The 22,913-nt window shown below is 32.7% G+C and overlaps 1 protein-coding gene across 1 annotated transcript; it reads right to left on the minus strand.

Annotated features, from left to right (window-relative positions):
- Positions 1-159: 159 nt before the first annotated feature.
- LOC123715313 (nose resistant to fluoxetine protein 6-like) lies at positions 160-17,859 on the minus strand. The gene is made up of 14 exons (XM_045670274.1): positions 17,745-17,859; positions 13,274-13,413; positions 10,525-10,849; positions 10,212-10,320; positions 9,832-9,916; positions 9,291-9,457; positions 8,138-8,216; positions 7,472-7,575; positions 6,638-6,811; positions 4,815-4,968; positions 3,344-3,533; positions 1,653-1,721; positions 742-884; positions 160-434 (listed from the first exon to the last, which is right to left on the minus strand). The coding sequence occupies exons 1-14, from the start codon at positions 17,809-17,811 to the stop codon at positions 288-290; spliced, it is 1,953 nt and encodes a 650-aa protein (XP_045526230.1). The 5' UTR covers positions 17,812-17,859; the 3' UTR covers positions 160-287.
- Between the last annotated feature and the right edge of the window lie 5,054 nt (positions 17,860-22,913).

Here is a 22,913-nt window from a genome sequence, read left to right on the forward strand (position 1 = left end):
TAACGCAATTAGTTCATTTACATTCCATTTTCTTCATCTTCAGAAACGTTTTAAATCTTATCGTAAATATGTCTTGACAATCTAGACCTTTTTAAATACACACTGTATTTTTGTTCGGGAGTGATATATCTAAAAAATTACCTAAACAAAATGCATATACAAGAAGCAAAGTCACTTTTAAACCACCTTCTGAAATCTTTTAAGATCTTCAGATCACCAGAAGCATATGCATTAATATTTAGTTAAAAGACTCCGTCAATATTAATTACATAAGGAAATTTCTTTTTTCACAGTCGTGTAGTTATTCCATCTCTACTCTTTAGCGTTTTTCTAGACCTTTCCTTGATGAGACGTATAAAGGGAATCTCCACCATTAACGATATAGGAATTGCTAATATGAACGATACTACAGTGAGAACAATCAATGCTGCGATCTGCAAGATAAATGTTTTATATGATAAAAAAAATAAAAAAAAATCAGTGGCGCTACAACTTTTTTAGGTTACTGTTTCATGATTATTTGTAAAGGGTTGTATGGCCATTGACAATGATTTAGAAATATCTTTTCATCACAGCGTAATTACAATTTGAGAGAAGGAGACGACAGACACATTTCTTCTATTAACGCTTAAAAACCATAACATAAGTCACTCATGAAATCTACATTATCACCAAATATATTGTTAACAAGCAGCACATCGTTAACAATTTTAAAAGTTAAATATCAGACACACTACTCACAATATAAAGCGGCGATGAAGGAATTAGTGTAGTGATCACCGATGTGGTGATTCTGATGATAGGGAAGTGTATTAAGTATACGCAGTAGGACAATTTCCCTGGTATCATCCATCCATCCCAATTCATTATCACGCGGAGAAAATCTGGAAATCAGACAATTTATGAACAAATACCGTATGATTTACTTTTACTTTTGTATTACGTGCGTATACAAAACAATTATTATGATATTAATAAAAATCTAGATTTAGATAGAAATCTTTCTACTCAAACACAGCCTCAACAGACCCCCAGTTTTACAATGTACGGATAAGTTCTACATAAGTTCCAAATAAGCTATTTATTACTTATTGGTAGGATAAACACTATTGTTACGTTTCACGACTGTCAGCGCAATTCGTCACATTAAGTCCATCATAAGTTATGAGTCCGATGAAACGCGAAGTTTCTTATTCGGAATTTTTATCTTCCAAATAATTTATGTGTTGCATAGCTATGTGGTAATTTATCCGTATATTGTGAAACAGACCCTTATTCTTATGAGAGTATTCTTCTCAATACCGTGCAAATGAGAGCGTTAAGAAGTGAGTGTGCGTGAGTGTGTGTGTAAGTAATGAGAAACGTGAGCAGTGTGGGTTAAAAGAGGACGTAATGACAAGGATACGAAAGGGTACGCTTAGGTGTCTAGGCCATGGAGAACGGATGCATGAAAAGGGGTTTCGGAAATCGGTGGTCGGTCGTACGCACTTCGACCAAATCCAGAACGTTCTAGATAAGGAGGAAGTTAAATGTCATGAAATTGGATAAAGCGAGAGGTGTGTTAGGACCGTAGCAAGTGGAACTCGTATGTCTCTGCCTACCCTTAAAAAAGCATTACAATATAAATAAATAAAAATAATTTCGTTATATACCTTTCGCTCGATGCCGCCAAGTACGTATGATACTGTGATCTTTTAATGAATCATCATTTATTTTTAGACCTAAAATAAAAAAAAAATTAAATTAAAAATCCCATCTAAAAATAATTATATATTTTTTTAATCTCAAGCACTTAACACCTGCTCAATATTTTTTATAAAATAAGAGGCAAAAAATCAATGTCAAAGGTCAATAACGTGTTGTTGAGGTAAACTATAAATATATCTTTTATCCAAGGTTCTTAGTCAAATAATGTCAAAGGTCAGTAAACCTAATAGTAGCCCCGCCCCAACTCTGATGGTGCATTCAGCTTCGATTTTGCAGCAATTTTTGGATCTTAATTGTTTCTTTTATTTTTTTATCTAAAGTGTTTAGAACTTTATTCTCATTAACAAAATGATAATTTTCATTAAATGTGAACTTGTTATGGTCGTCGCCATAGTACAGCAGTTTTAATTTTATAATTTATTCTTCCGGGCTTATAATGTGCAGTTTTAAAGCCATTTACATTTTATTTTTATTTATTTATTAAAGTTTACCACATACACCTTAAATGTATGACAATTGAAGTAAACATAAGTGTTTCAAAAAAAATTAAACATACAATTAAAACATATACAAGACAAAATAACACACAATAAAATTAGCAGAAATTTTTGGTACAGCAGAAAAAAAGCAGCAAAACAGCGAATCGAGATATATCCAGCTCCGGATAAGCACTGTTCAATGTGTTAAAATCGCCTGCCTGGACTCCTAGGTTGGTTTTTCTAGAGGGAATTTGGAAAATATTGCTGATGTTAGACCTAGGGAATGAGTAAACGACGACAATTTTAATATATTTTTATATGTTTTTGATATTAATCTATAAAATAGTTACACATCCTCACAGTTTACAGATTCTCCTTTAGATAATGTTTGTTTTGTTTCTTGTTCTCGAAACTCGTTCAACGAGCTGTGCGTATATGTTTAATTTGTTTAAATTTGAAACTACTATGGACATATTTATTTAAGATCTTATTAAAATACAAGTGGTATAAATGTAAAGTTGTTTTATTGTCATAATTTTGGTTATTTGTAAATTTTATTAGATCGTGTTAAAAAAATATCTAAACAGTGGTTTAATTTATTTATTTTGTTGTTATATTTTATGATATTGCTATACAATACGTATAACTGAGCGATACAATTCTAACCGCATCAGAACCTTGGTTAACATGTTTTATTTTATACTATTATATATATACAGTGCAATATTATTATTTGTTATTATTTACGCTATTACTATCTTCAAGCAATGAGTTCAATCTAACCAAACACCCGTTGCTTACAAGACATTTGCTTTTTTTGACATATATATTTATAAAAACAGTCTAATTATATTTGTTTACATTATCTTTTCAACTCCTTCTGTCTAATTGTGTTTACGCTTTGATGAAAAGAGACAGATGACTTCTATACGGTGCAAATATACAGATCTATTGTTAACAACTTGACTATTTTACGCGCAATATGACTCATACCAAAAAGTTGACTACGTATGGCATACAAGGCTGAACATCTATATGTCTATACAAAATAATGAACAAAGAAATTCATTCAGTCTGTGACTCAGATTTGTAGAGAGTTACCTTACTTGTTATACATTTAGTATTTATATATGTTTAGACTAAAACTAATTACTTACTTTCAATTTTCATAATCATTCCTAACATAAAAAAGCTAGCCAAAAACCCCATGAAAGGTCTTGAAATCATCGCAAATATAGTTCGTACATAAACCGAGTCCCGGGGCGCGTCCCTGTAGAACAACGAACCTCCAATATACATGAAGACTGCTCCGATGGGAATGATGAACCAAAGTAGGAAGAAATATTTCTGAAAATAAACGAATTCGTCTATATGCCAGTATATATCGTTCGTATAATCGTTCTAAAACACTGTACAAGTATTTGTGATTTATAATGAAAAGATTATAACAATTTATATCGATCTATATATAGATACATAGTAATCAATAGATGGCACTGCTATGGTAAACCGACAAACGTGTCATATAAGCTACAATTCAATATCATGATTACCACGTGTTATTGAGGCTAAAGTATAAATTAAATTTATTTTGTAGTAAACGAAATACCGTGAAATTCAATTATTTCTACTTTTTTTAATTTTTGGTGTTAGCAAACCACGTGTTACTTAGACCGAAGTGTAAATCAAATTCAAATTATAGCGACGATAATACAGTGAAATTATTCTTTCGTATTAAGGCTAACTAAAACCACATTAAGGAGAAACGAAGTTCGCGGGGGCAGCTACACAATAAAAAACACGTTTCCAATACGCAATATTGGAACATTTTCATAATCTAAAATTCAATAACGATTAACACGCGTAATATATACCAGTTTTATTTAAATAATGGAGTTCCGCTTTGAACTATGCAAAATATATTATTAAATGGCAAATAGGTTTTATTTGCCGTTCAAATAAAACGTGACTGAATGAACATTAATTCGATCGAGAAGACCTCACAGGTTTTTTTTAAATCCTCGAAAAAACTTAATTATCGCTTTAAATGAGCACTCCATATGATTGTTAGAAGTTTAAAATAATTCCCAATAGTTATTTATCTATATCAATACTAATGAATAGCAAAATTTGTTGCTAAGCCCAAAATTCAATGAGAAATTCGAGCAATTTTATTTATTTCTTCCTTGAACGCAGAGGAAGGTTTTTCGTTCGTTCGCGGGGACAGCTAGTTGGAACATCAATGAAATTCAATAAGGCTAACGATTTTTGATTGCAACTACTACTAATACTATATTTTATGACTTAAGTAAACAAATACCCTTGAAAGTACAGTAAATTTTGCGTAACCTGCGTGAATTTAAAAACATAATGTTTTTATATACATTAAATGTATACACAAGATAGATAATGTATTAAATATTGTAAAGTTTAATGATATAAGGGGCATTAAGATTTTACTTAATTAAATTCTCTTTTTCATTTGCTCCAAACCTCGGACCACGAACACAAAAACATTAACATATATAAAAAACAAATGCATTCAATTGTAAACCTCCATCTTTAGAAGTCTAAATGACCATGGTTAGTGTAAAGGTACGTTTATGAACAAAGCTGATTGTGACTTACCTTATATCTTTTGATAGATGCAACTTTTGTCTTCCAAATATTCATAAGTATGTATCCCGTACTTAATCCGATTATAAAACTGACAATGTTCGTGTGGCCTCTTTTGTACACCTCGTTATATGTTTCATCGCTATCGAAGAAGGTACCGCAGCCTCTGTATAGATAAACAGAAATGGTTTAACTAAAACTATACTCTGTATTATGGTTTGGTATTAAAAAAGTTATCAGTAATATTAAATGACACAAATAAACAAAGATTTATTTATCGAATAATTAAAGGTCTTCAAATCGCATGTTCGTCATAAGCAAACAAATAGTTGACATTCCTACGATTGTAGAGGTCGGTATTACTTTAGGGATTGACAGAAACATTATTTATTTAACTAGTTTTTGCAACTCAAGGATAAAATATCTAGAATTTAATAAATCAAATCAACTCCAATTTATTTGTACGTAGTTGGTCCCAAAGATCCGTCACTGGCACATTATTTTTAAACATGGTTTTAAAAAATTGTTGACTATTGTTTTAAAACAAAAAAACAATCACTTTCCGTATGTTTTCACAATGGAGTGGACATTGAAAGAAAACCGAATAGGTGTTATTGCATTGTACGGCTGTGGCCACTCGCCGAGCACCATTTTCAAGTTGCTCAAAAATTTGAATATAACGCTTAGGTACTGGACTAAGGTACAATTGATAGGTACAATGAAGTCTTCAGTTTTAAGGACAAGAAAAGAACTGGCCGGCCATGCTCCGCAAGGACACCAGCACAATCAAAGCTATCAATGCGCGGATAGCAAGAAATCCTTTCCGAAAACAGAAGTTGGTGGCTTTACAGATGGGTGTCAGTAAGAAAACAGTAAAAAAGGTTTTAAATGAAGATTTTGGTCTACGATCATAAAAAATGGGCACTTACTTAATGCTCGTCTAAAAGGAATAAGGCTTAAAAAATCGCGGGTGTTGTTAAAGCGATTCGCGAAAACCGACACCGTGATCTCCTGTTTACGGACGAAAAAAATTTCGATGCTGTACAGAAGTTCAATAAAAAGAATAATAGTGTACGCTAGGAGTTCTGAAGAAGCAGAAAATAAATTTACGATGGTGCAACATTGACATCATCCATCAACAGTAATGGTCTGCTTGGGAGTGTCCTATTACGGGCCAACTGAGGTTCATTTTTGCGAAAAGGGATCAAAACCAGTGCAAAAGTGTACCAAGAGACGGTTTTGGATCGGCTTGTCAAAGACCTGCTCAGCGCGCTATTTGCGGGACATCACGTCGTGTTACAGTAGGGCTCTGCGCCTGCACACACCACTCAAGCCTGGTTTGAGCGTCAAAACATCGACTTAATTAGACACGAGGTTGGCCATCCTCCACTCCGGACCTTAATCCTTTGGAGTATAAAATGACAGGTCTTAGAGAGGAAGGTCTATGACAACCCCCCCCCCCCTACGACGACGACGATAGACGACTGGCTGCGGCGGTTAAGAGCCTGTACTAAGAATAAGGGAGGTCATTTCGAATCATTTTATGCTATTTCTATTCCTTAATAAATATAATATATATACTGCTATAAATTTATAAGTTAAAAACTGATAAGTACTTTTGTTTTTATCATTATAGCATTTATGACAGAACTTTGGGACGTATATACAATGTGACTTTTGGATTCGTATTTAATCCGATACCTACTACCGACAATGAACTTGTTAAGTCAAATCCCAGTATTTTTAAAATAAACCATTACATGACGCATCGCTGTCTTAACAAGCGGTGTTAACCTGAAGAACCTTATGTACCTCATCCAAACAGTAAAACTTACGTCGGTTTCAATAGAAGCATTGGATCTAAATCCTGCACATAAGTGTGGATCGCTGGCACCAAAAGACCGACAAGAAACAGCGGCAATAAAATCCATGTTGGTCTCTTGATATATCTAAGTATAAGACACAGTACTGCACCTAGGACGTACAACTGCATGTCAGCTGCTATATACCTGTAAGATTACGTTGTATTATTTCTAAACCTGTAGCTTAATATGGGATCTCGGATCTTTAGTATCCTCATACGGCACTAACAAAAACATTGGGTGGAAGTCGGCAGTTAAAAACAAAAATCAACGGCGCGTTAAGGATACAAAGATAATCAATTTTCTTATTTTGAATGGAATCTTGCTGTTAGTCTAAATGGCCTTGAGAGTTCATCTCGAAATGTTTTGGCGAACATAGCTCTGCCGTAATGGGCAAAGATGAGCTTCTAGTAATAAACTTATATAAATCTTTCCAGCGCCATTGCAAACGAAGAAACTTGTGCTACGAACCCGTTATGTTATTGTGTTTTCAAAGATTATATTTGTATAGTCAATTATAAGCAAGCTGCAAGTTTAATGCAAAATGTTCCTTCTCTCCGCTTGGTGAGACACATGGAAATTTTCTTTAAATCTCATATATCAACAAACATGTTAAATACCATTTAAATAATATCAAATTGGGCTGTAACGCTTAACTATTATGAAACAAGTTACGGGAAGTAATTGAGTCAATCGTATTAAATCAGTTACGTTTTGTCTAGTTCTAGTTTGCGTTAATTTATAAAATCCTTCGTCTCATTATCTAAAATTTTAGTTTTTTTTATTAATTACTTTGTCTGATCTTACCAGCTGTGCGGCATGCACTGTGAGTGATATATGTAGTTGTTAATGTATAGTATATTAAACCACCATCGATTCCGACAATCAGCTACCTCCACGCCAGCTGAGATCTGAAGAATTTAAAAGAAACGTTAACGCGCTTTCACACGGTCGTGGGTTATCTCCATAGAAATGTAAGGTCTTTTCCTTCTCGGATTTGAATGTTTGACTTTCTTTTAAGAACTCATCCAGCCGCGTGACAACCATACATTTAGTTTTCTCCATAATTGCTAATTGCCAAATGTTAGTAAATTAAGAGATGTTTGATAATGTTAGAAATTAATTCTTTTGGTGCCTCTTCATTATTGAAGGTTGGCCGTCAGTCTCGTGAAGTGTGTCTTGTCCTGTGCCATTCCTACTTAAAGGTAGGTACCTTCCGCATATATATATATATATATATATATATATATAGGTAGGTATATATATATATATATGCGGAAATGTTTTAGAGGCGAGTGCCAATTTACATTCGTCGTGGTTAATACATATAATATATGTAAATATATAGTTGGAGATAAATTTGTGTACACATTATAAGCATAAACAGATCATCACTGAAATCTTGTTCAATTCCAACATTATCACATCCAAAATACTAATTCTTTTCGAACCGTTTGCAAACTTAGTACTAACCTCCCAAAATGGTCCTGTTTTGAAAAATCTCAACCATGTGGCCATAAAAGCCAGCAGTACTGCGTATGGAGGGGTTAATCTGAAACAATAAAATTACCTATTTTTATAAATAAAGGGATGGATGTTGAGGTTGAACTTCAGGGCATAGCTACCGAGTGTATTCCATCTTTCACATAGATAGAGTTCTTCCTTGGATGATATTCATTAGGAATCTTATCTAACTTAAAGGTTTACTTCTTCTCTTATCTTAATTCATTAGTTGTTAAGGAATAATAGCGGTAATTTTACCGTACAGCCATTTTAACTATAAGGAAAAAGTACAATCTAAGTTCTGTGGCCATATAAAACTATCTGCAGAGAGCTGGATAAGATTTAATACACATAATATTGTAAAAATGAATCATAACAATTCTTCGTTTATCGTATATATCGTTTAGTATTTAATTAATTATAAATTACGTTATAATCGCAAACAGCAGTTTGTATACTTAATTAATGATTTATTTTTAAAGAATTGGGGGACATACGAGCCTACGGGACGCTCAAAAAGAACAGTCATCGCAGCCATACAGTATTAGTCTTTGCAGGCTTTTGAGAGAGTAGTAAACTCTTACTTTGAACAAATGGAGGTCGTATCTTTGAGAGAAGGTTTCGATTCCACAGTTCACTAGTTGGCTATGAATGAGGCTGAGACATTTTTCGTTTCTAATGTAAAGTCGGGAATGGAACCCATCACTGTTCATCAGACGCGTTTCTAACTCAAGGAATTATATAATATATTTGCCTAATTCCATGATTATTTTGTCGTTGATGTTAACAAAAGCCAGCAACGTCGTATCTAGCCTACTGACTGTGTGGCCATGGCCGGCAGTCTCACTTAATATCCGATGATCCATCTGACCGTTTCGCCCGTTTTATTAAAAAAAGCCCCACAAGAGAGTTCGCTAAGTAATAATGTATAGTGCAAAGAAAACAATCAATTTATTTTACATATATTCAATTTATAAAGTAAGGTTATAAAATACCACTACATCCACTATTATTTTTAAACTCACTGTCCTTCGTAAAGTATTTATAATTAAATTTTATAACGACTACTTGTTTGTTTTTTAACTAACATTATAAATTGTTAGTGTTAAAAATATTTACTTACCTCAACCAACGGAAGAATAACAGGCGTGGTAAAAATAATAAGTTGACATTATTCCTTTTGAACTGTATTTGCATTTTGTAGGCCAACAGAAAGCCTGACATCACAAAGTATGTTTGTATCAGCAGTGGCCCACTTAGAAACATCGCTTGAATTGGATTGAGGTAGGCCTGAAAACAATAGAAAGTTACTTCCTATATATTCACAATGATGTTAGCGATATCAAAGAACAAACAAAATTAATAATTAACAAAACGAAAAAAAAAACTTTGGTCCTTCTGACTGATTACCCTTAATGCTGTATTGCTTAAACGCTGAGAGAGGAAAGCACCAGCTCTAGGAATGGTACTGTCAACAAGATGCCAACTAAAATCTTGTAAACAACAAACAAACTTTTAATAATATTGGGAGCCTAGTATAACAACAAATTAAATATTACAGCTAAATCAAGTGTGAACGATGAGCAAAACGTTCAAACGGTAGGAGATAACAATCTGCCCGCTAACTAACTGACATAGTTTAAATACAAACTAATTAAACTTACGTCTTCCATCCCTTTCGTTTCCTCTCCTATGAGAAGAAAGGGTAATAAAACATGTGACGATATCACTCCTATAATAATTAATGACCTGAAATGAAAAAAGTCGTAAAATCAATGCAATAGTATTGGGACATTTTTGATTTCGACATACAATAGTCAAATAGTCTATACAATAATCAGGGCTAATAATCATGTAGACTTCTTTTCTAAAACACTACTACGTAGCTTAAAGTAAGATGACGTTAATTAACAGTCTTAGTTGTCTATAATGTTTTAAAAAACTGAAAGTTTGAAAGAGCTTTAGTTCACTTTAGGATTGCCTCAGTATTCACGGATTTCGTTATAGCAGATTTTAATTATACTGAAGTTTTATAGTAACTAACCTTATGCTATACAAAATCTGAAACGGTCTCATTTCATCGCCAGAGTCTGAACATGAACATAGCCTCTTCCAGTTTTGTCGAATTGAGAAGCACAAAATAAACTTTTGATCTGAAATATATATAACTAAAATTATTTTAAAATAAACTTAAAGAAGATTATTCCATATCTAGACTTATTTAGATCGTTTGAATTTACTGCAGATTCAACAAACTCTCAATTGAATTTTAGTAATTATGGTTTCAGCAAGACAATGGAGGCGGTAACCACGCGCGTACCAATATACACAATTAGGCACAATTTGTTTTAACTTACCTAGATGCTTTTCGTTTACGTTAAAAGCGTCATATATACTTCCAATAATATTTAACGCTAAGATTAAAAATAACGCCGTTGCAACACCCACATCTCCTATATCGAAGTTCATGAAGCTCTCACGTTGAATTGCATTGCAAGTAACGTCTGTGATCACTGTTTTTAATCCGTAGTTTTTCGAGAACGTATCGTTGAGACATGTCCCAAGATGATCTCTTGAAGTAATACTTTTATCGCCTTTATAATTTTCACACTTATGTTTCAGGCACAGCCCATATCTCAGTTGGGTATAGTTTAAACGAGTAGTTTCTTTCATTGAGTATTCCTGAAAATATAAACAAATTGCGGTAACGTAATAGATTTTGATCTATTAACGTAAAAGTAATATTAGACCGAAACATTTAATAATAATAATAAAGGCCATTTATTTCCAACAACCTTAAAGAACATTTTTATCTTATAACTATTCATAAAAAGACTATGCTAATGGAACCCCATGTAGGGTACATGCCTCCTCTAGTTCACTCCATGCTTTTCTGCTCCATTCTCTACTGGCTACTTGATTTATTTCGTTGATATAGTATTGTCTTTTGTTAACATAGCTTTTACACATTAAGAAAACACTTTTTAAACGCATTGAAGCTATATATTATTATATATATATATAGATATTACTATATATTATATATAGATATTATTATTATAAACGTATAATTATTTATATAATATTAAATTTAAAAACACTGTTAAGGTAAAAATTTTAAATTAAAAATTATGTAAATAATTATAAGTTTATAATATTGGTTACATATGAAATTGGCGTTTTGCATGGAAGGAACAAAAAGTCGAATATTTTTAAATATAATATATTTAATTAATCAAAGTATGACTTTTGCCATCTCATACGTAGTTCATTGATCCCTTTACTAAAAAAAACAGTCGGACGGGAATCAATAAAATATGTGAAGGCGATTTGGCGATTGAGGCGATTCCCTTGCAAGAAGTTGTCCAAATTTCGAAAAAAATGGCAATCTGTTGGAGCAAGTTCCGGGGAGTACGGAGGATGTCTTAGACATTCCAATTGAAGCTCTTCTAATTTGGTAGCCGTCTGTTGTGCAGTGTGTGGTCTAGCGTTGTCGTGAAGTAGCAGTGGCGTGGAGCGATTGACCAGCCTAGGTTGTTTAGTCGCTAGCTTTTCCATCATGGTTTGCAATTGCTGACAATAGACATCAGCCGTAATAGTCTGGCCAGATTTGAGAAAACTGCAATGAACAATACCGGCACTAGTCCACCAAACGCTTACAAGTAACTTTTTTGGGGTTAATTTTCGCTTGGGGCAGGATTTGACTGGCTGGCCAGGATCCAACCATTGCGCTGAGCACTTCCGATTATCGCAAAGAATCCATTTTTCATCACAGGTAATGATTCGGTTTAAAATACCTTCATTATTGTGCCGGTTCAGTAATGTAACGCAGCAGTCGACGCGCGTTTGCCGGTTTGCTTCAGTCAATTCGTGAGGTACCTACCTTTCAAGCTTTTTAATCTTCCCAATTTGCTTCAAGTGAATTCAAACAGTTTTATCACTAACACCGCAGCCTGCAGCTAACTCGGACGTGGTTTGCGATGGATCCGCTTCCACAATAGCCTTCAATACTTCATTATCAACTTGGGTCTCAGGCCGTCCACGGGGCTTGTTCTGCAGGTCGAAATTTCCAGAACGAAAACGTTGGAACCAAAAACGAACTGTGTTTTCTTTTGCAACATGACCGCCATACACATCATTCACCCTTCGAGTCGTTTCCGCAGCACTAGTGCCACGGCGGAACTCGTACTCGTAAATAATGCGATACTTTAAGTTTTCCATTTTGTAAAATGAGTGACGCAAACAGAAAAAAACAAATGAATGACGGTCATCGAAGCACAAATAAGTATACGAGTAAATAGCTGTACAAATTTGAAATTCCTAAGCAAAGAGGAGGTATTTGAGGTCAAAGTGGCCAGTGTGACAAAACGCCAATTTCATATGTAAGGACCTAATAATAATTCAATCCGTTTAAAAAGTGTTTTCTTATTTCGTTGATCCATCTTTTCTTTGAGAGAATTATCATGTTCTTCGATAGTATATCCCATTTTTCTGACTTCCGCTACACCAAATATATCTATTCCTACTTTTTTTAGTGGGTATAATATTTCTATGTATCTTATCTCTGACCCTTATGATCTGACATTAAATGTACCAATTTTTAGAGTTTCATTTTTCGATTTTATTTTATCTAGAGGGTTATTGTCCTTTCCCCCCACCGAATCATTTATTTACCTAAAATTAATCTCAGTGCACTGACTATTATCAGTTACGCAACACAAAAAAGAAAACAATAAAAATGATATTATTCATTGAAGTAATTTAACAAAAAAAACACGCCAACAATACAACACTATATTTATACAAAGCGCGCCAAACGTCTCTTAAACTCTTCTCTCAACTGTTTTGGCACCTGTAATCGACGCAGGCAGGCTATGTAATAGTTGTATATAATAATATTAAGGAATTAATTCTAGGATAGGTATTTGAAGTAAAAACAAATGGATTTAAAATATTGTTACATAGATGTCTTTAAAGTACTATAACGGAATATTAAAGAATTTGTGCGTTCGAAAGGAATGCGATATATTACGTGAGTCACCGAAAAATACTGCGTAAGCGGATAATTTACTTGTTTTTAGACTGTATATAATAGATTGTTTCTACCTGGATCATATACAAAAGGTCATTTGGTTCCTCTGATACGAGCGTGAAGTGTACTAGGCAGTACCGGTTTGTGCTATTTTCCAAACATTCTTCGTAGTTGTCCATCTTGTGTAGTGAAGGCATTCGGTCGTACATTGAATCTAAAACATTACAGTTCATTTAAACATGTGGTTAAATATATTATTTGTCGTTCAGCTATTCCTAAATTTTGTGTAGAGGTAAAGATTGTCTAAAATTCAAATATCAAAGTTCATCATCTTAGTATAGAAGGCGCCAATAGTTATAAAAAAAACATCCTCTTTTTCCTCAAAATCAACGAATTGAGGAAAAAACGTGTTTTAGTTATTGATTCATGGGGGCTTTAGTTTGGAGTCATTAAAATTTTTTCGGAGTCAAATTGCCTTTTAGTAATTTGCAATGTTTTCCTTGTGAAAGGGCAAAACACTTTCCGGCTTTAGAGGAAGTCGTGTCACAGATAAAATCAAGGCTCTTTTCATTACATTGAAATAATAGAAACATGCAAATGCTCCCGGTTCCAGGAATTTGGTTCGTTCACCTCTTAAAGTTCAGGAACTTTTCTTTTGATCTATCAGTTGGTTAACTGCGATTTAATTTAGTTTACTTTTCTGGTAACGAATCGTTTAGAATATATTTCCTGATGGAAATTATACGTTATGTTTTAGGTTTTAAAACAAATCCTTTGTGAATCACCTACGGCCAATAGAGCATAGAACTGATAGGTACATTTCAATATACATACCTACCTAATATGTTTTTCGGTCTTATAAACGCTTCAAACTTCCCGACAAATTCATTAGCTTGTGTCATTAGTTTTACATAATTCAATAACTTCCTTACTTTTTAACATTATTGTATGCATAATATACCAATTAAATCACAGTGTTATTTTTATTAATTTTTTGCTATCATAGATGACTATGCTTACTATTGGTTTATGTTTCAAGTGTCCTATTTTTTGTAAGTTTCATTTCATTTCATTGAAAGTCACGTAACAGTTTATAGTAAGCATTGTAGTAGTAAGTTCTTAGCGTTATAAATATATGAAGTATGGAGGTTTTACGTTTCATAATTATTAATAAATGGGTCTCTGGCATAATTTATTTATATTTAATTATACTGCTGTATATTTGTAGATAAATATTGCAATTGAAACATTTCCTGCAATTTCGCTGGCAACAACATTTTTAATTTATTTTTAATATACCACTTAAAAATAAAATAAAATACCAACTAACTAACACAGTCATGAACGTTTTGATGGTTTTGTTGATGTTATTATTTATAATGGTTTGTTTAAAATGATACTGAGTTTAAGTTTATAAATAGTAAAACGATTTCTTTTCGACCACACGCTTTATTTATAACATAGATTCCTACAAAATATACAATTGAATTAGTTTTAAAGGTATTGTGTGAATCGCTGACTGGATCACTTAGACTTCATAAGACCTCATAAAAACTAAACCTATTTGCACTGTTTTAACTAAAGTACTCCTCCGTCTCTTTCTGTCAAATGGACTTTACGCTGTGAGTACTTAAGTTAAAGGGGAACAATTAAACGAAGTTTTTATTAATGAGGGAATTTATCCATATTCATAAATCCGAAATTCCATTAATTTACTTATATCATTTACTTTTAGGTTGTGTATTAGGAAATAATGAATTATATAATAATAGACATCTTTCACTCATTTTATTCTCCCAAATATTTGTGAGGTCACTGTGAACATATCTTTATATTATTCATCAAAGTGTTTATATTTAAATCAAGTCTAATAACAATTAAACCCGTAATTAAACACAAAACAATTTATCTCACAATAAACAAAAAATAACAGAACGCTATAAAACAATTTGAATTTATTTAAAAAAGTGTTGTAAATAAAGTGTATTTTTTTATTTGTTATTAGTCTAGTAGCTTAGACTACACACAGAAGCCGTGCGTAACAAACACACCGTACTTGAAGAATCTGTGTGCACATTGAATAGTATGCGATGGCATCCCTGCGAACATTTAAGAGTGTCAGAGCGACAGATGGTTTTATAAATATGCTTAAACTTAAAGTCAAAATAACTTTACTTATATAGTTAACCAGGTATACTTATGAACGTCAATATGTTTAATTGATTCTAAACTTATATTCACTACCAGTTCACATGTCAGGAGAGGACAGCGGGAAAGAAGAACTATAAAGAAACTCTCTGCCACTGTTTGGAATGATAAAGTTTTAAGTGATGCAAATTGTTTGTAAGGCAGAGCAGGCCATATTTGCACTAGAGCCAATAAATACCAAGGATTAGGATCCATTTAAATAATCGTCAAGCTTTATTCGTTAATTTACGTTTAACGAGAGTTTTGAATTATGCCCTCGCAGAAAAAATATTACGTGTACTGACATAGCCCCAGTCTTTGTCATTTTGGAAAAAATAGGCATGCAAAAAATCAATCCTATCTGGAGTCATGTTTAACATGAGTTAAATTACTTATATATTTTAGTTAATAATAAGAAGCGCAAACCAATAGTTAGCAATTATCCCCAAATGTTAGTAAGATAAAATTCACGCTTTCGATAGTATCCAATAGGTCGACTACACTTATATTCTTTGTAGCTAATAAAAGTGTCATTTAGATTTAAGAACCCATAAATAAGTCAAGTTATTTTTTCGTTACTCCAACGTCGCAATCCTACTACACCTAATTGTATGTTAGTTATAAGCTCTTATTTCAAACGATTAAAGCCTGTTGACACTTAACTAATGAAAATTTGTTTGAACAAAGTTTCATTCAAGATATATTTGTACATCCCTACAATATCCGCCACCGAACTTAACTCTGGATATGGATTTTTTTCATTTCAAGTCCAAACATCACGGAAAAGCCATTTTGTGAAACTATTTCTTGTAATTTTAATAAAATTTATTTGCCTGTATATTTACTTGTAATCATAACAATAAAATATATAAATTTACAATTTTCTTAAACTACATAGTAATAATAAAAATAATTAAAAATTAAAACAAATTTATTTGACTAATTCTAAAGATCTTAAAAACTACAATTTTATAAACTAGAGTATTGTATTATAATATTAGTTAGTAATTATTATATTCCTACGTTGCGTATTAATGATTTTTCTGTTTTATTAGATCATAATTTATAACTTATACACCATATGAATAATTTGTCACTATCATAAAATATAATAGGTTCACTAAATTATGTTCATGGTCAAAAGAACGTCTGTAGCTAATATCACAGTTCCTATTATGAATATATTAAATTATCGATACACAATTGATTACAGAGTTATTAAAAATGTCCAGCATTATTTAAGACCAGCGCCATCTATGAATACCTACATATCAAAACTATATTTTACAATTATGAATTATTAGCTTAATAGTGGCTGGCAGTGAGTTTTTCTTAGGTGTGTATTTTCAAAAACGTATTGAATGACAGCGTACGAAATTCATAGTTTGCATATCTCGTCTTGAATGAATTAATTATAGACACCGCTGTCTGTCAGGTATAGAAGGCTGATCACCTTGCGTATAAATTATTAATAATGCAAAGGCAAAAATGTGCTACATATAAGTTTTGACGATAAGCTTTAGTGACATTTTTTATAGAACAGATGTTAAGTGATACCGCCCATGGACACTCTCAGCGCCAGAGGGTTCATGAGTGTGTTGCCGGCCTTTTACGAATTTGTGCGCTGTTTCTTAAAGGACCCCAAGTCGAATTTGTTCAGTGGGCAGCTGGTTCCACATATTGTTGTTGCGCGGCAAAAACTGCCATAAAAAACGTAAACTTGTTCGAGACTACTGTTAGTCTAGACAGAATTCACCAAATATTTTTGCAATTTATTTGGACAGATCTATTGCAGAACCTGTCATAATAGAAAAAAACTAGATAATTATCTTACGAGGTAGTGCTCGAATAAAAATGCAAATATCACAGACAATGTGCAGCTTTAATTACAGTGTGTATTAAGTATGAAACAAGAATTATAATGGAAAAAAATATACTAAAGATTACAAAAAATATCAGATGTTTAGATGTTGAGATATTGTAGATACGAGCTACGGGTCGTGTAATTTTAATTGTTACAAATTTTGAATTTTAATATTATTTAAGAAACAAATATCTTATTCCATATACGGTATAAATAATTTATTAAAAATAAAGCTTCTTTGCGATAATTAAAACTTCATTACAATATAGAAAATATCGGTATTTGTCCAAAATAATTTTTCAAAATATTATTTATAAATAGATAAATTTTTATAAACGATAACTTAAATATTAACATAATTAAAGTATTATATTTTATTATTTTGTAATTCTAGAAAATTACTCACAACGTTCGTAGGAACGAACTGAATAGACCAAATAAATAAATGCTCATACTAGAAGATTTATTAATTAAAATTGTACTTATCTCCTTACCGTTAAGTCTATAAATAATACCATAACTTCCATGCACAAATATTATTAAAAACAACACGATTTTCATTTTCACCGTTCAACTCGCGATACACTCGCACAACCGTCTGGCGAAGGATGTAAAAATTCACAACGAACCGAGTTGCGTGGATTTTATATTCCATTTTTATTTTTTATAAAAAAGCCAACCTGTCCTTGTATTACGTGCATTGTGCGTACGGTTTTTGAACCCAACGTATAAAAATGGATGTTACAGTTGGAGCAATAAAAGATTTATGTTTACAAATATCGCGATTTTTATTACGTAACGATAAGTATTGAGTATGTGAGTGCAAAATACAACTGTATAACAATGTTAGGGTTATTTTGATATAGATAAAACAAGAGAAAAACAGCAGTGTGTGTGTTCCATTTACTTACACACAATAATCCTCCCACAAAGGCCGGCAACTCACCTACTAAAATGGGTGTCCAGTAGGCGCGTTTGCCCCCCTTATTAAAAAAAATGAGTGCGTCTCGGGACACCTGACAGAAGTGATAACTTAAACTAATCTAAGAACTACATATTTAATATTGAAATTGTTTAACTTGAGGTTATTACTTAAATTTTATATTTATTAATATAAAATATAAACGCTTCGGAGGTAGACTTGTTGCATGCATTCATAAACCGTATTATATTATATTATTAAACTTACCTTTCGTTCGGAAATCAATAAAGCTCCGGGAATAAGACCAAAACTACCAAGACCAAAAAAATACCTATAAAGCATTTTATTGGCTAACTGCTTTTAACCCAGGGTATGTCTGATTTCACGAACTCAAAAATAGTTTGGGTTTTGATATTGGACAACACCCTTCATACAAAATTCACCAAACATCGAAGATTGATCGCTAGACCAATTAGAAATAGACTATTAATATCGTCTATTTAAAAAAAAATGCGTTATCGCCTGCGTTAGGAGTCCGAAAGAACCGGATTTGTAAAAATAGCGACCTTAAACTGGTTGCTGGCTTTGGAGTCTGTTCGTCTACATAAATAAAACAATGACAAGGTCGCTTCTTACGATAGAAGATCGGTATGCTTGTGCTGCTCATCACGAATATTATAATAATACAATACAATATATTTTTTAGATCTGGTTTATTATCAATTTTCTTTTTAGGCAAGATCACGCACCAACTCATGTCAGATTTCGGGTCTACAGAAGATCAGCCAACACAGTATGTGCATTTCGGATACCTTATGATATTGTGACCCTTAACTGCCTTCATAGAAAAAATAGTGTTCGAAGTGTATTTGAATGAACTTATGACTTAAGGTTGAATGTGTTCGATGACAAGAATAACACTAATATAATAAAATCTAAGTAGTCTATTATTTACGGAAATGCTATGCTTTGCCAACATGAAATCAAACGAAAACGATAGTAGTCATAAATCTAATGCATTTTGTTTTATTCTCATTAAGCAATAAGTTATTTACATTAAACCAGTTATACGAGATATAGAATTGTTTACATCGTCCAAAAATACGTTTTTCCTTTTCACTTTGAATAGAAGTACCGATGATATACCGTCGTATAATCAGAAATAAGAAAGTCCCGAAAATCGAGCCTTGAGTACTGTGAACTATGAACTGTGAACCCGGTGAGGAAGAACCATTGACATGCACTCTTTGGATCCTTCCCTTTAAATATTAATTCATCAGGCTGGAAGCTTTGCCATCAACGCTATAGCGTTGAAACTTTCCAACCAGTATATTGGGATGAACACAGTCAAAGGCTTTTGACAGGTCACAAAAGACACCGACTCCATCTTATCATTCTTTGCAAACGTTAAATATCTCCGAAATCAATTTCAGAGCCGATCATTGCAATAAATCGCATTTCGATTGCAAGAAATACCTTCGTTTTCCAATACGTTTTTGACATGGTAACTCCATGACTCCAACTTAGTTTCTATCTGTTAATCTCGTTTCTGAATCGTCCATGGGCGGCATTACGTAACATCAGATGAGCCTGCTGTTTTTGGGCAGGCATAAACACAATACCTCCTATCTTCCTAGATAGACATTAGACATACCTGCATAATCTAGCTCGTCTTCCGAAGTCTTTTCATTAATGACATTTGTCTAACTGTACTCTATAACGTTAATTGCCTGGATGCAATTTTCATCAGATTTAAGGTTTCAAATCCTGTGTGTCTGTGAAGGTTTCAAAATCTGTGTGTGACCTTTAAATGTTAAGATTTTAAGATATAGTACATCACAATTTTCATTATTTCTTTAATAAACATTAATAAGAATAGATTTTATCTAAATTTTTCACATATTTGGTAGACGATTTTGTTTACAACGCGAATCGTAGATGTGGTAGCTATTTTAGTGCTTCCATCTAGTACCAAATACGGCCAAAAAGTGATGTTCTAGATCAGAATTAAAAAATCTTTTTTTTATTTATTTATTTATAAAAATACTCCTGCCCTAACCCTAAATTGACAAGAGGAAAAACAAAATTACATAATGAAAAATACAAAAAATTAACTAGAACTTTTGCCACGTCACTACCATACACTGAACGGACAATGAAAAAGGTCCGTTATTCTATGTATTTCGTTAACTAAATTAATACACCTAATCATATGTGTCCTTTTCAGAAGGTTAGCCCTAGCTGAGGGCACATGAAGGACACGGCGGAAGAAGAAGAAGCTAAGGTATTGAAGTACTGCCGAATTACTGTCCTTGCCATGTAACACTTTTATTAAGTATATTACAAGCGCGAATTCTCGGATAACTCTTAGCTCGTAGTAGCCCATAGAACCAAGAATAAATAAGGTCGCATACATGAATGGATGAAGGGGTACACACCGTACATCCTAAGATAGATGTGCCTCAAAAATTTATTTTGTACCCGCTCCGACATCACCTTATACTTAATTTCATATGGAGCCCAACAAGCTGAATTATGCTCCATATGACTTCTCACAAGTGCATCATATAAGACTCTCACAGTAGTGATGTTCATGAAGTCCTCGACTTGTTCACGACACATCAAGTCCGGCGTAAACACAACGCCGAGATCTTTTATTTGCGTCACCCGTTTGATAGATTCCGATTCTATTGTGTATAGGCACGTTAGAGCGGGTAAAACTCATGATGGAACACTTTGCAGCATCAAAACTGAGTCTATTTAATTTACTCCAATCAGGTATCTTCGAGATATCGTTTTGAAGATGCTCGCAATCAGAACTTTTTGAATTTTTTTTAAACCTTCAGGTCATCTGCAAACAATAGGCACCTTCTGGAACTCAGGACGGCAAGTTAATAATAAGAACGATTTCGAGGGGTACGAAATTCGAACCCTGACTTACTCCAGATCAAGTAAAATACAGCCCAGACTCATGGTTTTTATAGTCTATATTCTGTTTTCTTTCTGTCAAATATGATACCCAGAAATGCAGCAGTTTTGGTGTACAGCCAATCTTCGCTAGTTTCCTAAGAACTAAATGTATTTTTACTATTTGTTAACAATTCAATTGTACATATTTTGGGCTTGCCACGTTGGCACTATCATTCTTAGACGTAGATTCGGAAAGGTTTGCCATATAAGAGTTAATTACACGGAACATTTTTTTGTAATAACCTAGGACGCTACATTATCCCTTACATATTTCAAAAATGTTTTTAAAAACTATGTCCAGCTGAGTGAGACCGCTAGGCCTGGACTATAAAAAAAGAAAATACTTTTCGTAAATTAACGTATTACTTTAATTTAATGTATCTAATAAATTGTTAAGTATTTATAATATTCTTATTTCTTTTCCCAATTAAGTTCTAGATCTTTAATATATATTACATTTTACACTTGTATCAAAACCTAATCTTATTAGTTTTATGAATATAATTTATATCTTCATTTTTAATACGCTTTCGAAAATACGCGAATTTTTTTGCATCATTATTATCGCGCAGTCAAAGGATATAATAAATGAATTTAAAAAAATCACAGATAATTTTAATTCTAACTTACACAATAGTTAACTGCAAAACTTTAAATTAAAGTTTAATGACTGCACTTTGAAGCGTCGAAATATGCAAATAGTATAAATTCATGTTTAGAATTCAAAGAAGTTCTAAATTGCAATTTACTTAACAGCTAATATTAAAAAGGTTTATTAAGGAGATGGTCCAGTGACACAAAATCTGGTCACAAAACCCTGAAGCCATTCACGTAGCAGACCGTCAGGTTTGTCGGCATATCCTAAAACAGTTTTACGAGTAACACTATGCATCCCATCATCCTATTTGTCCCTCCTTCCAGAAGAACGCGTTTTGGCTAAAACTCATCAAAATCTAGATTGAGCATTCTGATAAACGAGCTAGGTTCTGATATCTGCACTTTGAAATCAATTATCGTTTAGTTTTTTATAATTTAAAACCCTTCGATTTTTTCCTCTTCGTATTATAATGTTCACCTTAAATCTTGTATTTTGTTTTTCCTTATGTACCAATGTATCAGTTTGCCGAGCGTTGGCAAGCTTTTGTAAATTACTAAATAAATCTGTATCCCTTATCCGCCACGGTTATGAATGTTTTGTATTGTTTTGCTTTTTATCTTATTTTTTATCAGTGAAACTTTTTATGCATATATCCAATGTGTTAATTTTATGTTTTTTTTTTTAATTTCATTGTATAGAGATGTATCTATTTTGTTTCCTAAATGAATAAATAAAATACCTAAGGAGTGAGAAAGTAGAATGAAAACCTATGTCCCTTTGATTGGGTCCAATATAATATCAAACCGCACGTCTTTACTTATTGGACTAGAGATGCTGTTAACCAATCACAATCAAACTCGTAAAATTCTTAAGAAAACAAAATAAATGTTCTAAACTGTCTCTCTATGTCTATCTAATATTTTCCGTAACATTCTCAAAAAAAATATTTTTAACACTCGCTATAGTGAAGAAAAACATGGTGAGAAAACCGGAATTACGGCAAAGCGTGTGTACACAACACAGACGACTGTTCAGTAATCACGAAATAAATACAAAAATCTAAGGCCTACACCTAAAATGTTGGTAGCGCCACGGTTTTTATTATACATGCGAATGTCATATATTGTTGGCTGTAAACCCTGCAATAAATTATTTACATGTCTGGTCCTGTGT

The sequence above is a fragment of the Pieris brassicae genome, chromosome 10 (genome assembly GCF_905147105.1).
Source record: "Pieris brassicae chromosome 10, ilPieBrab1.1, whole genome shotgun sequence".
Classification (NCBI taxonomy): Eukaryota; Metazoa; Arthropoda; class Insecta; order Lepidoptera; family Pieridae; genus Pieris; species Pieris brassicae.